The sequence below is a fragment of the Poecilia reticulata genome, linkage group LG4, assembly GCF_000633615.1.
Source record: "Poecilia reticulata strain Guanapo linkage group LG4, Guppy_female_1.0+MT, whole genome shotgun sequence".
NCBI lineage: Eukaryota > Metazoa > Chordata > Actinopteri > Cyprinodontiformes > Poeciliidae > Poecilia > Poecilia reticulata.
This window is the reverse complement of record NC_024334.1, coordinates 27,883,428-27,901,272: the sequence shown is the minus strand read 5'-3', so window position 1 is coordinate 27,901,272 and position 17,845 is coordinate 27,883,428. Positions and strand designations below refer to the sequence as shown.

At 37.1% G+C, this 17,845-nt stretch overlaps 2 protein-coding genes across 3 annotated transcripts in view; one reads left to right on the top strand and one right to left on the bottom strand.

Annotated features, from left to right (window-relative positions):
• The window catches only part of alkal1 (ALK and LTK ligand 1), an 11,175-nt gene extending 6,226 nt beyond the window's left edge, over positions 1–4,949 (top strand). The window contains exons 3-4 of the mRNA XM_017304274.1: positions 2,937–3,064; positions 4,459–4,949. Of these exons, the coding sequence (XP_017159763.1) occupies positions 2,937–3,055 (119 nt within the window). The 3' untranslated portion in view covers positions 3,056–3,064; positions 4,459–4,949. The remainder of the gene's footprint in view (positions 1–2,936; positions 3,065–4,458) is intronic.
• Positions 4,950–9,929: 4,980 nt separating this feature from the next.
• mindy4 (MINDY lysine 48 deubiquitinase 4) lies at positions 9,930–17,681 on the bottom strand. Of its 2 annotated transcripts, XM_008407986.2 has the most exons (18): positions 17,288–17,681; positions 15,781–15,900; positions 15,488–15,705; positions 15,147–15,405; positions 14,853–15,070; positions 14,697–14,749; positions 14,515–14,615; positions 14,307–14,423; positions 14,095–14,186; positions 13,523–13,624; positions 13,100–13,163; positions 12,139–12,204; positions 11,979–12,046; positions 11,811–11,874; positions 11,428–11,589; positions 11,042–11,222; positions 10,638–10,716; positions 9,930–10,492 (listed from the first exon to the last, which is right to left on the bottom strand). In XM_008407986.2, exons 1-18 carry the CDS (start codon positions 17,345–17,347, stop codon positions 10,444–10,446), a joined length of 2,073 nt encoding a protein of 690 aa, XP_008406208.1. In that variant the 5' UTR covers positions 17,348–17,681; the 3' UTR covers positions 9,930–10,443. The 2 variants fall into 2 exon arrangements, with proteins under 2 accessions (XP_008406208.1, XP_008406209.1); XM_008407987.1 differs by lacking the exon at positions 17,288–17,681 and having other exon boundaries at positions 15,488–15,620; positions 15,781–15,869.
• Between the last annotated feature and the right edge of the window lie 164 nt (positions 17,682–17,845).

The window sequence follows — 17,845 nt, the reverse complement described above, 5'->3', positions numbered from 1 at the left end:
TTTAATTTTTTGAATAATTCAAAGGCAAAGTGCCCTGCTTTGGATTGTCCTGCTGCGTATACCAGGCATGATGGGAAGAATTGATAGTGAGACATTTTCCTTCGGGATGTTTTGTCAGAGAGAGCAGAATTCGTAGTTCCATAAATTATGGCAAGTCTCCCAGTTCCTGACCATCAAACCACCACCACCATGTTGGACTCTGTTTGATGTTCTCCTTTTTGAAACTCTGTGTTAGTTTTACACCAGATGAATTCATTCAAAACTTCTACTACAACCTTGCAGGTCCACTGATTATTTTCCTGAAATTCCTGGGAACCATCAAGATGTTTTTTTGACATAAATGAGACAGTTGTTGTGTTTTAGCCTTATCTCTTTTTTTTTTGTAGAAGCATAGCTTACCTGGGGCTCCGAGGCCTGCAGCGTTTTAGTCGTGTCTGTGTTGACATCCTGGATGAGTTGGGGTATTTTGAAAGACCCACCAGGCAGATTCACCACTGTTCTGGGTTTTTGGATCATGGTTTTGCCTGTGTGGCTTTGTAAATCTTTCTAGATTTACAATGCTGATGAGTTTGCTTCTTATCTTGCTGTTTGAGACTCTTTAACCTACCTCATGTCGTCAGATTGGCTCTACTTAAGTTATTCATTGATTCTACAGTTCAGCCAACTCAGTTGGTGTGGCCAGTTTAACTGTAATTAAATAATTAAACCGTAATTAATTAATTGTAAATAATTAATGTAGCTAATCACAACAATTCTGTATTTTAAAAACGAGGCATGTGCATTTCAAATACAGCCAGGATGATTAAGATAGCATTTTCCCCTTAATAAATTAATCATCTGCCATGATCTCCTTTTTGTATTTAATCAGGTAATCTTTATCTGAAATTTATAATCTGAAAAATTTTAGTTTTACCAAAAAGCAAAAACAGAAGAAATGTTGTAGACCAATAAATGAACAACCATTATGAATATTTTGAACAAAGCAACTAATTCCTGATTATTTCTAAGATGGCTTTTGTTGTCATGATGCTCCGTGGAGGCATCAAATCTGTGTTTTCACTGAATGCCCACATGAGAAAAAATGCGCCAAATAATCTGTTTTTCTTGTTAGAACAATGACATAGAACAAAATTTACATGGTCTGAATCATTTGGAGGTTTTATCTCCAAATTATTAAAACTTTGCTTTACTTAATCTGCTGATTATATGTCAGAAACTTTGTCTCTTTTATGTTAAAGGGGAGCAATCTTCCTAGCTACTGGATTTTAGAGAAATAATAAAAATCAAGAGCTRACATAGAGATATGAAAAAAATATTTGTATTACTGTACAAATAATTTATAATAATTCTAATAATTCTTCTAATAATTTATATAATTTCTTACATCCTTAATCATTCACTAAATACTAGAAATTAACTCAATCGGTCACAACCCTGAGCAGAATTAAAGAAATGTAGAAAATGAACACATGGGTTTTGCCTTCATAATGGAATGTTTTCCAAAAAATTCAACAAGTCCTTTAGCATCTAAAGATGTCCAAGTCATCCCACCCATGGGCACTGTTGTTGCACTACCACAGCTGTTGGCCTTTGCAACCAATAAAAGCCTAAAGGGTCTTTTTAATCTCTGTTAAATCGAAGAGGACGGGAGGGTTGTGTGTGTGTGTGTGTGTGGGGGGGGGCGTGCGTGTGTGTGGGGGTGTGCGTGTGTTTGTGTGTGTGTGTTTTCTTTAAAACCGACTGAGACATGAGGTCATCTAACAAGAAAACACATGTTTATAATCCAACCGYCCAGCTGAGATGAGCTTTTGTCCATWGAACTTTGCAAGATTTCCAGCTCAGCTTTCAATTCTGCCTGTGGTTCTTTGGGTTGTGAACTGGGATAAGTAGCAATAACCATGGAGGCTAATATTATTCACTTTGGCATAATCAGTTTACATGCAGTGGCATCCTGATGGTCATCACTATCACTATTTAATAGGGGTTCCCAGCCTTGCCTTGCATGAGCCTAGACTTATCTGGAATTTCTGAATCCTATCGCTGTAATATACAAAGCAATTGTTCAAAAACWAATTTTTGTAAATAAAGAAAAAAGAAAATCCTTCAAATCAGTGAGGCGCATCATTGCTTAGAAAGACAAAGCCGTGGACGCTTTTTATAGTCAATCCTGAGTCTCAAAATTATTAAAATGGACACAAATAGAATGAAATACCCAAAAAATAGGTTACAAGATTTGAACAATTTTTGAAATTAGGTTACAAGATTTGAACAATTTTTGAAATTACTAGTGCAATATGTCAAATCACAAACATTATTGCAAAATCAATGTTTGCAATTTTACAATCTCAAAAGTTTTCATGCATTACTTTGTTGAATACAAAATTTAAAATGCCTCACGTACAACTTGTTAGTAATATGTTCACGTGTAAAGCAGAMTTTGACCGCCCTCGCTGTGCTTACTTGATGCATATTTTTAGTGGTCAAGGTATTAAAGCTAACTAGGAGTGATGGATACCTTYWGATTTAAAAATAAATCTGTTAATTCAAAATGTCTGTATCTGCTTAGGATTTTAGTTACAACAAAACAAAAAAGAGTAAAAACATAACACTGATCTGATATTATCAGAGTATTCAGCATTTCAGTCACATTCTGCAAAATTTTAATTTTATTGCATTTCAGCAATAAAATGCAATAAAATGAAACTTTAGGAAATATGATTGGTTTTATAACTTCTTATTAGTAAATAAATAAATAAATCAGAGAAAACATTTCCAGTGTTGCTCCTTTCTCTGAGATATTTGCAATTTTCAAAATTATGGAGTAAATAGCAGTGAAAGCAGATATGTTCAGTCATGACTCTTATTAGTCCTCAATATTTGTTGAAGTGAAGCTGCTGTTATCCTGTAAAAGAGCTAATTCTTTTAATTTTAGTAACTGATTAGGTCATGTGAAACTAACAGTCTTTTTTCTTACCRTTTCTTTCTTTTAGATTACAAAAGGTGTGCAAGATTGCTAACGCGATTAGCAATGAGTCCGCTCTGCATGCAGTCATAGGTTTTGTATGTGAGTATTTGTTTTTTCTTCTTGAGTTACTCTTGGTGTTTTACATCCCTCGCTAAAACAGAAATGATTAACATAGACATGCAGATGTACACTTTGTGTTGAAGAGATTCAACCTCTGACAGAGAGTAAATCTGTCAGATGTTCATCTGAGGAAGACTGATCCTTCCTATAATCAGAARCATATCTCTTTTACATCTGTCCAACATTTGGATCTTGTATAGAATGTGATCTATCCTTGATCTCTGAAATGTTTTCATGCCAGAACGAAATCTTCTCCTACCATAACTTCAACATTTACTTTCAGACACTTCTAAATTAGTTAAACATGGACTTAAACTGTTAGAGGAAAACAGACATGCACTGCAGGGATGATTTTGAGTAACGATAAATGAAAATCGAAATCCTCAAATGTGTTTACATTTTAAAAAATCACAAATAAAAGTCTTTCAAGATTATGGACAATATTCTGTCTCGGAAATTTAAAAGACTTGCCCAGAGGGGCAAAAGTAGTTAATACATTTTGCGAGCATTTACTTTCTCACAATTGCAACAGGCTGGTAGACATAGATTTTTTTTGCCTAATAAATGAAATCACTTGAGAAATTGATTTCTCAAGGTTATTGTTGTCTGATATTAAAATGTACCTAACGGTCTGACGTGTTTAAGTGTGCCAAGCATTAAAAACGGAATCACTCCTCTACATTTTTTTCCATAACTGGAATAAAGAATTCATTTAATTTAATCATATGAGCAACTTTAGATAATGCCAAGCATTATCAGATGTTTTCAGAAGCACATGACTACATCCCTGAAGTCAAGGAAGGTTCCTGAATGTCGTCAGTGAAATAATTCTGGATGTGTGCTCACCCCTTTTTTAAGGCGATCTGTAAAAACTCCTCTTTTTCTGCTGTCTAGATGGCTTTAAACCTAGCATAGGTAAAAGCAGGGTTCACATTGGATGCAATTATGTTCAGACTGATGAGTGATTGCCACACACAAGCTCATCTCCCTAAGTAGTCATTCATGGTCATTGGGTTTAGCTGGTAATAATGTAATTGAAGAGACTGACACGTCCTCAGGAATCAGATAATAGGATCCTGTCTTCGTTGTTCTGAGAGCTCACATGGGTGTCACGATTGACGAACTTCAGAAGACGTATGAAATGAGTCATGATTCGGCAATTCTGGTCATTTCTCAGTGAACTTCGGCAGCCCAGTAATGATCCCTCTTTAGAAGCTGACAACATGACTTCCTTAGAAAAATGTGAAGATGTGATAAAATCTTCAGATCCAGCATTGAGCCAYGGGATTTTGATRAAAAAAAATTAAACTTTAAAAAGTGCAGAAACTGCCAATATTTAAMTATGCATTTTTGTGTTGCGATTTAAATTCCAGGTCGCCATATAACGGAAGAGGGATCAATGTGTTGCCAAGGAAGTGCCTTCAAACCCACAGCAGACATGAGGACGTTCTTTCTGTGTGTGTTTATAGTGTCTATGTTTTTGCTGTTGGTGTTGTCATAACTCAAAATGATTGAACGGACATTGTTGGTTGTTTGTGAGTGGAATGGACCATATATTTGTAAGCAAATAATTTAATATCAAATACATCTATTTATTGAAAGGACATATAAGTATATGTAAGGATTTAACAGTCACTGAGAATCCGATCATTTTGGTTATAAAGGTCATGAGTGATGGAAAGAAAATGTATTCGCTTTATTTTCTATACAAATTCCACTTTTGCTAATTTGCTGATGTTATACTCCATCTTTGTCTTCATCACATTTTATTTGGCACTTGAGTGATTGTTGACAATAAAACCATATAAAATAACGACAATGGTGACAACTCACTGCATTACTGAATAAAGAATACTGAAGCACAGGAGGTTTTGCATTTTCTTTACATTTTTTTATTTTTTWAATTCATGCCAAAAGTGGAGTCAGGCAGTGCGATGGGTGAGACCGCGAATGGAGTCCACAGGAGTGGACRGTTTGTTCTTGGCACAGCATGTGATGAGTTTATCTCCATGCACTTCACTTTTAACAGAAAAAAGCTGTCTTCTGCTAGTCTGAATTTGTAAACAGTCGGGAAAGAAGCTGGGTTTCATCACAACCGTGTTGCTCTGGGATTGCTTTTTTGGGTCAAATGCTTGTTTTGCACTTTTCAGCACCTTTTTCAGATGCTGCTGTCCCTGCCACTCAGAGCAGGTGCTATAATCACTGAGTCTACCCACTGACCTCCCTTTTTTTCTTGGAGGTCACTSCAGATCGCTTGGCAGACTCTCGCGTTTGCAGTCACTCACTTAATCAAGGCTATCAGATGCCTTGGAATGAACAGGAGGTTGAGCAATCCTTGCTCAGCCAAAAAAATAAACATACAGTAGATAAAACCACAAAAAAAAAACTCCCACAAAAAAGCACAAGCTTAATGCTTGAAAACATCTGTTTAGTTCAAGGAAAGCGCTTGTGARGAAACTCAAACGCAGTGAAGGGAACTGACTGATCTGTATCGTCRAAAAGCAAAGTGTTTCTGGTGTTTGAACTTCTGAACACTTGTTCCATGAGAGTGAAATCTGTACCACTTCTCACATTGTGTTCYAGTTTACTTGTTCTCAGGCCAGATAAGATTTATTTTCTCATGTGTGTTTTCTTTATCGCTCCACAATTAGAAGATACCAAACACTGCACATACGATATTAAGGAAATCAAGACAAACAGAGTTGGCTGAGAATAAAAGCTCCCTTGTAATGAAATTCAAATTGACCATTTTAATTTTCTATAGCGTTTGGATAACTTTGCACTAACAAAGTGCCATGACGTCCCCTGGAACCACAGAAGTGGGAGATTTATCCTCCCTTCTGGTCTGGGGAATATTGACAGTGATTGTTTTTTTGTTTTAAGTAGTGAAACAAACACMGAGTCAGGCACACACTCGTACACACGCACACAAGGGGGGTTGCTGATGGATAAGGTTCTGAGCAAACACAAACTACAAGCCAAAGATTACAACAGCTCAGTTCTCACGTCAGCTTGTCTCCACAGACTGAGCGGGAGCCTTTTCTTTCACAGGCTCATGCATTATTCACTAATAGTTTGACTTTTTGCGCCGTCATTATAAACTCATCCGTGGAAAGAAGTTGAGTTGGTGAGGAGCATGTTTAATGGTGTGTACAGATACCGTCGCTGCGACTGGGATCTCAATCTAGGCAATGTTTCCAACTTAATATGAGGTTTSTCTCGCAGGGCTATAAACCATGTGATAGCCTCTGCTCCACAAATCGCAGCCTCCTTACGAATGGAGGAGTTCAGCTTTGAAATKTATGCTTCACCCAAACCTCTGTATACTTGTCAAACTTGCACACATAAATCCACCCTGAGCAACATGTGGCAAAATATGCKGTGATTACCTGAGCCAATTAAGGAAACGGCTGAAGCTATAAAAGGATTAAGCTGCTAAAAATACAGCTTGCACCTCGTGGGGACGCACAGGGGATCCCTTTCCCTCCGGGTGGGCTGGACAGGGACACTGGATCCTAATCTGAGGAGGATATCACTTATCTGGAGACAAACAGCACAGATTAGGAGAGGAGACAGAAGATGCACTGGGGATAGCATGTGGGAGGGCTTTAACACAATTACACACAAGCATCAAATCCCCTCTCTGGTACCTTTGAGAAATTTGGTGTAATAAATAGTAAACAGAGACCAAAGCCATGCCATTTCCTCCCTGTCAGACTGCATCTGGCCTTGCCAAAGCCCAGGGGTGAAGAGAGGAAACACCTTAATGTCGTCACCTTCTGCTCCAGTGTTATGGCCAACAGCTCCTTAAGCATTTTCACATTTCCAAACCACAAACTTCAGTATGCTTTGGGGAACTTTTTGTGGTAGACCAAGACAAWGTAGTGCACAATTGCACATTTTTATTAAGGCTCTTTTAATTTGATATGTCTAAATAACATCCATTACAAAGAATTTCCTCTTGTGAGATATTCAATCTTAGAGGTTTCYGAGACAACACTAAGTTTAACAATCAGAAGCATGAACACCAAAGGAACAGAGCAGACGAGTCRAGGGTAAAGTAATCGAGGAATTGAAGGCAGGGTTAAGCTACCATGCAATATCCCCTTGAAATATTTCATAAACTCTTAATTCCAGACCAAAATACTATTGAGGACCTTAGATAATACTTGAAAATTGACATTCAAATATGTTCTCCATCCAATCTGACTGGGTTTGACCCATTTTCTTTTCTTTAAAGAAAAATAAGAAAATGATTCAGTTTGTAGATATTAAAAGCTGCTGGACATATCCCAAAAGACTTACACTGTTATTCTAACAATAGTGACTTCACAGTTCTGTCTGRAAGGTAAAGCAGCTGCAGCTGATTCAGAACCCTGGTGCTCATGTCCTCACTAAAACAGAWCCTCRGGTTAAAAGTTYKTATACTGGCTCCCTGTAGCTCAGATAATATACTTTAAAATGCATTTGTTAGTTTATAAATAACTGSCTGGCTTTGCACCAGAAGACATTAAAGATCTGATATTGTGTCAACCTTCGAGACCACTCCGGTCTTCTGGTTCAACGTAGGTCAAACATGGAGAAGCAGGATTCAATTTGACTAAACTCTGTTCAATTGTTTTGTTCGTAAGAAAGTATGTTTTTAAAAAGCATGTCACTTTACTTCAACTRTAATTTTTGCACATCTTGGTTTCAATCTATCACATAAAGTAAAATACTTTGAAGGTTGWGGTTTYAAAGTTCAAGAACCGTTAATACTTCAACAGAGCGCTGTGCTCTAATTTTAAAAGACATYGTCATAAGTCTTTATGGTGAATTTGAACGTCTGGTGCCATTCCTTCATTGCTGCTAACGGCTCACTAAGGGCAATTCATTGGCCTGATTTTTGTCTTTAACCCTGCAAACATAACTTGCTTGTCAAACATATTTCATGCTGTCACACATGGCATGGTTACTTATGACGTGTATCAAACCACCTCTCCCCTCATGYGCAGAAGAATTTTGTGACAAAAGTGCACACCATAATCCAATTTTGGAGACCCTTAAGGCTTTATTCAGGCAAAGCATCATATTTATAGTGTATGCAGTAGCCACAGTGGCTGTAAAACTGTCAGAGGGTGAATAGATTTACGCCATGTCTCATGATTAATTCATTTCTCTTCTTATATCTTTTGGGGAATGCATGAATCCCGCATGAGTCACCAATAATATACATTCAGACAACAAATCCTCAATTAAGGATTTGACAACTGAAAGATGAATAAGCTGTCATCATCACAGTGAAATCTTCCCCAACAGTTTCATTGTGCCAAAGGGAAAATGTTGACAGTAAGTGAAACAGGTTCTGTTTTGTGAAAAYGTGTTGATGTACATTTTGACCCAAACCACAGCTGATCAGTGATTTGGTCTGCGGTGTGCAGYGGATTGACGAGGAGGGAGCTGGTCGTTCTGCCAGCTGAAGGGTCTTTGATCCCYGTGCTTGAGGTGTTGGCAGTAAGTCTCTGCCACCCCCTCTGCATGTCCCACACTGAGAGCGCTGTGACGCCTTTCAATTTGAAGAAAAACCCAARACAAATTACTGGAAGACATCTTTCTCTTCRATCCTTGTCATCCCAACCTGATGAAATCATGTGATCTCAGTTTATTGTAYTGAAAGAAAAAKCTTGAAGCTCATGATTAAAGTGAACAAACAAAAAAAACTTAAGGCAACAAATATGTTTTATTACAGTGATATTTTTGATTATTTCTGCTTTAAATGTCAAGGTTAGCAAAATGTGTCAAGGTTAGCAACATGTCTTAATGTRAATGTTAGTTTGAGCTGAATWGTGAAGCCAGATGATCAAATACTTTAAACCGAATGTGCTCATTAAGTAGTTATTCACATTTTGATTCCAGTGACAAAATGAGATACACTAATTTAAATACACTAATTAATCAACTGAGAAAAAAATGACTTTTTCCATCAGATTCTCAGTCTAGTAACGGGTAAAAGCAAGGAGGCTGTTTGCTGATTGGATATGATGCACGCAACTTTCAAAAAACAAAAAGACGATGTTCGCTATTGTGGTAAAAAAAATGTTTTATAATTTCCATGTGACTAAAAAAACAAAATGTCCCAAATTACTTATACACCTCTCACTAATAAAAGGAAAAGYCTATTGTGAAATAAAGCAATCAAACACTGCTGAGCTAATGACTTTCCACCGATATTCTTTAAGGTTGAAAGGCCTCCATCTCATCAGTCTCAAACTTCATTTTTTCCTTTTTGCCTCAATGAGATTTGCAAAGCACATGCAGGCTTTTCAGCCAAGACCCACAGAATCCAGCACTATGCAAAGATCTTCAATATTTCACATCCAGAATTGCCCACATTCTTATGGATGACGTTGTTAGGGATCTTTGCTTTTGTTTTTAAAAAAAACCTTTTAAAGCACTAACGTTACATGAGAAGTTTTCACTTTTGACTACCACATTCTGAGTTTTCAGTGTGCACTTACTTATGGTTTGTAATACTTTTTATGACTACCACTGTAACTTTGTGACATGTAGACATTTKTATCTGTTTACTCAAAGAAAACATCTGTTCACAATTAATCTGTCAAATTAAGATGTTTTAGAAAAACATGGGAGTATTTGGGTGCAGAGGCTTAAATATTCCCACAATCTCACAATCCATTAAATCATTAGGTATGAACAATTTTMGACAACCTCTTGCAAACATATCCACTYCGTTATTTTAATTCTAAATCTGGCGAGTGGGTATGATTGATTTTGGGCCTGAATGTAAAAACCTCCATATGAGCAAAATAATACATTTGTTAATTAAACAAAGGAGACATCACWGTTTGTAGAAAATTCTTGTTTTATTATCTGCCAAAAATAAAGTTTATATACATAAAATTGTGGTGCAAAGCATTTTAAAAGTATTGCTAAATAGTAAAAGGCCACAGAAAGTTTACATTTAAATTTTKTTTAATGAAATCTTCAAGACTCCTTGTAAATAAAAGAAATCTCATTTAGGAGTAAATGTGATTAAAATGAAATATATTTGCAATTAAAGAAAAAATGGTTATGGCAACAAGTACAATGCAGGAAATTGTTTTTTAATACCGACTATTTTTAACCATGCTTTCTAATTGTATTGATTTCATTTTTACATTCATATTTTTAAATTAGAATTTAAACTTTTAACCCAAACACTGAATTCATGCTGTGGCTTGTTTTTTTGGTCATTATGTTTTTTCTTTTTAGCATGTTTTGTAGGAAAGAAAGAGATAAATTTACAGTCAAAATAACAACATCAAAATGGTTACATTTGAACATAGCCATTATTTGAACACTTTAAACAGCATGATTACTCAGAGAATTGGTTCGGTCTCATTCCAGTTGACTGATGCATCTTTCCACCTGCATGAAAACAAAACCAAACTTTTTAGGACACGAAAAACAAATCCAGGTAAACACAAAATGATGTATAACTTTTATTTAACTAAAGTTATTAGTTAWTGAGCACAKTAAGAAAAAGAAAAAAATGGGTAAAACAAGGTCCTACCGTGTCCTGATGCAGAGCTCAAGTGGAGGAATGAGATCAGTGTCAAATTCCTGGTGTTTCTGTGCCAATTTGCCGACAGCTGAACAAACAATTCACATTTTTAGTGTGGTTCAAATCAAAGTATAGCCATTAAAAGAAAGGTCCAAATAGATGAAAACTGTTAGTGAGGAAAAACATGGCAGCACAGCTGCTCATGCATACTCTAGGTCTAAATCAGTCACTRTCTAATTATACTGTAATTAGAATTAGTAGTATCGAAAGGGAAAAAAGCAAAATCATCAAGTATTTTCTGGTGCAGGGAATCAGGAGAAACAATATATAAAAAACTAAGAACATATTCGAAGCATGTAGCTGCATTTAAAAACAAAGATGATTAGATCTAGAGAACTACAATACAAACATACAAACAGTGAGGCGGATTTCCTCCTGCTGATTGGCCAATCCATCATAATAATACAGATCAAAYTCCAGGTCTTCATCTTGATTGGTCAACAGCTCCCTCTGCAGGCCAAACAGCACACTGAAGTGACTTTCACTGCACACCACCCAGATGGGGTAAGAAGGAGACTTCAGGTAAGCCCCCACCTAAGGTAGACAATATGAATATTTAATGTTTTGGCATGTAAACGCTAGTCTAACACARTTGTTAAATTGTTTCTGTGTAAGACTCCGCTGATGACAGAACAAYTTRGTTTATACTAGACAAAAGTTCAGCTGCTCTGTGATATTCTGTACTTGCAAGTATCCCAGATGTGTCTGCCATCACCGTGAAGAATTCAATACAGCTCACCTTACAGATATTATAATGTTCAAACAAGGACAGCAGGCCGACTTGGCATCGGTCCTTAATTCCCTTAAGCAAAGTCATGTTGTCATTTCCTGAGTCCAGCTCTACATCGTTGTCAAAGACGTTAGAAACCGCTCTGCCACAGAGCAACAGATTCACCAACTCCTGAAGGTAGGGGGGGGGGGGAAGGAAAAAATGAAGACAAGCATGGATGAAGAGGTAGGAAAAAAAAGAGGAAATATACAAGGAAAAACAACATTTAGACAGGATATTTAGAAATATTTTTTTGTCTCTCATTTTCTATTTTGTACTGAACCAGAGCCAGTCTTTGTAGAAACTCTGTAAATTTGGCTTGACATTATCCAACTTAAATAGACTATTGAAACCTGAGTGCAGTAGCCATGAGCTCCTATCAGTGGGGTTGTATGCAGGTCCATATCCTCTCTCACTCTGAGAAGATAAAAAAATTAATTAATTAACAACAATACAACCCAGTTCAAAGCAAGTTCTTCAGAATGCCTTGTTTAGAAGAGCCACAGAGGGTTTGCATCTACTTTTCAATGGATCGAGAAAGAACAGCTGAGATGACCAGCAGAATGCATCCGAACGTCCCCATTTCATACTGGGGAATAAAATACAAAGAGCAAAAGCATCAAAACCGAATATCTGGCAGGCAAGACGGGGAAAAACTGAGAAAAGTGGCGAGTTCTTCACCTGCTCAATATGCTGCTCTAAAATGACCTGCAGATCTTTGATGTTATCCACAGAGAAACACGTCATCTGGATCAGAAACACATAGACTTGAAAATAAAAGCTTTACAAAATACAGAAAAAACATAATAACTCGGCATTAAATTTTGGGCCTTTAATTATACAACTTGAATATTTTTTTTTACAAATTAAAATTATATGCACAAGTTGGAATTTGTTGTGGATAATTTACACAAACTTAAACGTATATGCACCGATTCAGACGCCCTCTGGACGTCTGGTCCCCTCTGGACCAGACCATTACTCAGTCCATCCATTCAGATAATGGATGGACTGATGATTTCGTGGCATGGACCCTAGCTAGTTTTAAGCATACACCATCAAGCTTTGAATAGTGTTGAGGTCTAGACAATTTCCAAAGTGTAGCTTAGCTTCGCTTCAGTTTGGGTTTCGGATAATGGTCCGGCTGAAACCTGATTTTGTCCAAGTCAGTTGTTGATTTAGGGGGAAACTGAATTAGTCAGTTCACTTTGTGCGATGCACAAGTATCACCGACAGCTGAAAAAATTATGCCGCCACCACTATGCTTCACATTGTTCTTTGAACTGAAAGCCTATCAATCTTTGCTTTGTCTCACAATCGGTCTTCCCTCCTGAAGACACTCATAAAATCTTGCCTCATTGTGGAAAGTTACACTGGTATTCCAGAACGTTCCCATTTATAATGGGCTTGATGCTTTGAGGTTTCTTCGTTGTTTCTGAACATCATAATAAAATCTAAAGATGACCATCTTGATGAGGCTGAAAACAACTCGATATTCCAGTAGAACAATTATGCCAAACAATGCATCAAAACTAGTCTTAGAATGGATTAAAAAAAAGTTAGACAAGTTTATAAAAATCATAAAAATGTGTTTGTCCTAACCCTGAAAGATCATTTAAAAGGCCAAGAAAAACCTTTGTACCTTTTCAAACAATCCCTCAGATCTGTGGTGTCCAAATGCAGTGAAATGGCTTCTTCCTGAATTTCTGTTATGAAAAAAAACAAAATGAAAGAAAGCAAAAGAATGTAAACACTTTAAAATAGTGGTACACCTGGTCAAGCAGTTCCATGGGGGAGAGTTCTCAGATAAATAGGTTTGACAGGTGGAGGAGATGTGAACCCAGTTTGTCAAGACACCACTCATCTGAATCTGGCATATTGAACTGATCTGACCTTAGATGACATATTCTCACAACTTGAGATAAATATGAAAAGACAATGGTGTGGTTCTCTGTGCTAGCTAAAACCCTAAATAAGCAAGCTCAGGTTGCAGCAGGTATTATATTAAACAGTAACCTCTGCGTAAGAGGCCGGTATTTTAACCAATTAACAGGCGCTGTCTTACATTGCAACTACAGCTTGTTTTTCCTCCCCGGCTCTCCACAAAACTTCAACCAGAGCCAAAACAAGACAGCGTCTTCTGGTGCTGCTGGAAGGTCTTAGTCGTCTGAAAACAAAATGAAACGTCAGTCTTAACCAGCTTTATACAACAAACGAATACTAAGTAGTGAATAATTCTGAAGTGGAAGGAAAATAACACATGGTTTCCTCTTTGCAGAAAAGAGAATGCAAGTAATTTGTGTGCAGTTTTACAGATTGGGATACAAATTTTAACTACCACATAAAACCTTTTAATAAACCAGCTTTCAATTATCTTATAAATGAAACATGCTGACAGCAGAATTATGATGTGTCGATGACTTTCTTCAGGAGGGAAAGCGAAGCTGTCTTGGGAGAAAAAAAGTTGATGCAACAAAAAGACTAAACAGTCAGACTGACAAGGAAACAACTTAGAAAAAGTATATCACATAAATTCACAATAAAACACATTATAGTTTGTGGTTATGTAATGCCAACATGTGAAAATGTTAGATTAAGACCCAGAAAGGCAAAGGTTTGGTGTGAAAGCTCACTTACTGCAGGATAGCGTCTCCGCCATCAACGTTTTCAAACAGAAGCTTCTTCAGAAAAAAAGCTTGAATTGATGCCAGGACTCCACAAGGACCACCCTGAAAAAAAAATTTATTAATTAAAAAAAAAAAAAACTTATGAAGCATAAAGAGTGATTTTAATAATAAACACGAGAATAAATATGTACTTGAATTTATTTCAAAGTATGATAAAATCACCTTTCTCTGCACAATCCCGTATCCGAGGTCAGGTGTGCCAGAAAAAGTAAAACCCTGGTTCTTCCACTCAGTGCTAAAACAACTTAAGCCGGAACCCAGAAGAATTGTTTTCAATTCCTAAAAGAAAAACGACCATTAAACAAACAAGCTCAAATCAAACAGAATCTGTCCCTGGCTGGTCTCTGTATCAGTGCGGTCAGAAACACACCGTGGCGTAGCGATGGTCCATGGGACGGCCTGGAAATGTAAACTTTGAAACGGCTCTATGAAGAGGCACTTCTGGCAGACCACCAGAGTCATCAATGTCATCTGAAAATGTAATAAAACGCATCCATTTGGCAAGACAGGTTGCTAAACACATCTATGACATTTCCTTCTATCAGGGCTTACCTAGAACCATCTCAGCTATGTTCAGCTCATGGGCATCTGGTTTCGTCTTTACTCTGCAAGAAACAACATGATGCAAAAAAACCTCTGATAACCTTCTGAATACACTTTCACTACTATCAAAACATACAATCCGACTAGTAACAAATAAGTATTTACTTTATTGTGTTTACTGTTCTTTGTCCTTTACTTCTGAAGCCCTTTTCTTCCTGGTTTTCCTCCTTTGAATCAACGGACTCTAGATTTCGTTCTTCCCAGCTGGATGTGTTTTGGACAGTCAACTCAGGTCCATCCTGAGACTCCCTGCTTTCCTCACCCCTGATGAACAATGGTTGAGAAACTTCTGCCCTCCGACTCTGCCTTTTTCTGTTAGATTCCTGAAACGAAAACATAATTGAATTATGGAGGGAAAATATCAGAAATATACCATCTATAGGTTTCTAAGGTAAATACCTGAGCTACTGGTCCGGTCACCATGCCTCGCCTGAAGCGGCTAGTTTTGTTTTTCGAGGTGACCCCAGCAATTAAACATTTACTTTCTTTCTCTTTTTGGGTGTAGTTCTCCTGTTTAGAAGGCATTGGTTTCTGGCCTTCTTGGAAATCTGTGTTGTCAATTAAGAAATCGTTTGGATTCAAGGAGGTGGGTCCATCCTTTTTAGAAATCATTGATAAATCTGTCACCGGAATGCTGCATATTTCTTTCACTTCAGGACTGTAAAAAAAAGAATTCCATCCTAGTAAAATATAATAGCTTAAATGGAATAAAACAATGCAAGTTTGTAGCTTTTAAATACCTCAGTTCACTGTGTTTGCTAGGACAAATCGCTGGTGTAATTTCATCTGCTTTTGTTTCGTTTATCATTGATGGCGATCCTGCAGGGTAATCAGATGTTGAGCCTGAATTTTCGACCACATGTTGAGAGTCTCCTGTGGGGATATTTTCATGGTGTAACCGTTCAATGTGATGCTTCACGATGATTTCCAACAATGTTTTCACAGGCGATTTCTGAACCTGCAATTTTAAGAATGTCAGTTGCAGACTATTTAGTCAGTTATCTATATAAATGTGTGGCATTTATCAATTTACCTTATTTTGTCTGTAGAGATCTTCCATGTTAAGCATCTGCTTCAGCAGTGATCGGTTATTGATACTGGCCGGCGTGCGTGGATGTTCCTCATCCATACAAGCGATGGTCCTTTTCAGGCCCTATGCATAAAAAAATCCCAAAGGATGCATGAATGTATGGTGGGATGGGTGGATAGATGGAAGGGAAAACAAAGAGAGGAACATTTATAGATGAGGAAATTTTGTTTATATACAGAGGTGAGACAGAACTCTGTCTACACAACACCAATGAGCAAGATGACAGATTATTCCTCCTAGAAGCTGACTAGAAGGAAGGCATTATAACCATCACTAATCACAACAAACTCAAAACACCCCTGCTGTTATTTGCTTAGTTTTTTCTTATTTCAAATAACATTCCTGCTGTTATTTCCACGATTCTGTTGCTTGTACAGTCTTTTGTTGATTTGAAACACAAATATCCATGCATATTTTTCTTTAAGTGATCCTTTTAATCCGAATATACTAATTTTAATAAATGTACTATTTTTCTTATGTTGGAAATTTGTCCTTACTGTAGTTATTCTGATTTTTTTGATATTTTACCTTAATGCAAATATGCCTGCTTCCACTTATCTATAACTTGCTGCTGGTACATTTGAATTTCCCCACAATAGGACAATGAATGACATTTTTATTGTATTCGTGCATTAGTGTGACCAACGATTAAAGGAAAAACTTCAAAATAATATCATTGGCACACTGACACATACTGTATAAAAAAGACAAATGAAAAGTACTAAATTTATTTAAAAATCTCAAACTTCAATCAATGATACTTACTGGGCAAACAGTTAGTATAGTGACATTCTTTGTTCAAAATTTGCAGGTAACAATTGTGTTATGATTTATGAGTGTCTTCAAGGAGTTTGTTCCAGAGGGAAGAAAAATAAGTTTAATGCCGCCTCACCGCAGCTAGTTCTGCTCTAGGAAACACAGAGTAAGATGGTTCTACATGGTTCATTAATGAGTTTATTTAGGCTCAAGAGCAGTAGAAAAAATTATAATATCTTCAGCAACATTTGATCTGCAGCTGCTTGTATGATATGCATCACTTTTCCCCTATGTACTGTTTTAACTAAGTTTGTTGCAAATCAGACAAAGCAAGTACGCTGATTAAAAAAAAAGATTAATGATAAACAGAAAACATGTAAAGTCTGCTCCGATTGATATATTCCAATTACTTTATCAATTAATTGCATATTAACACACATAATAGTCCTAATATCGCTCCAACCTACAGCTTTTCAATCACTTTTGGGGTTTATGCTAGAGTCAGTTGTTCTCTTTATATATGTAAATGAAAAAAATAAAGCAAAAAGTCAGCGTAAACACCATATCATGGAACATGTCCCAAAATAACATGCTGACCACTGAGAGGGTAATGCTAACACAAGCTAGGTAGCTAGTTAGCCAACGGTCTTCACAGAAACAGAGTTCTGTTGACACCTAGTCTTCGCTGACTTACCTTCCTGCTCAGATATTCCCGCACTAAAGACGAAGAAATCTCTTCCACCGAAGGGACCATGATAATGGTAGCGTGTCCAGCTGCAGGAAATTCAACAAAAAGCAGCAATTGTTGGAATGAAACGGCAGTGGGCGGTATATGCTGCCCTGCGCCGATACCGCAGATCTTCCGTTAGGTGGATAGAACAATAACGAGACGAGATCTCCCACCAGGAGATACTATTGATGGCAAAGTGTTGTCTGAAGTGGTGCCTCCTCGGTAGTGGCTATAATTAAGAGAAATTGTTGTACGTTGACAAATTGGTTGTCAGATCAGGAAGATTGATGTTTGGCGGAGGGTTATCAACATGTTTTATAGATCAGTGAAACTGCGCAGCTGGTTGTCCGTCAAAGCCTGTTACCATGGTGATGAGTGGCGCTCTGGTGTTCCACAAAAATACATATATAGAAAAACTATCATGGTCACCATAAATCCTGTAATTTTGATATCAGGTTCATACGGAAGAGGATTAGGGCCACTTGAAAAAAATAAAACAGTTGAATCTCAGAATTCTGAGAA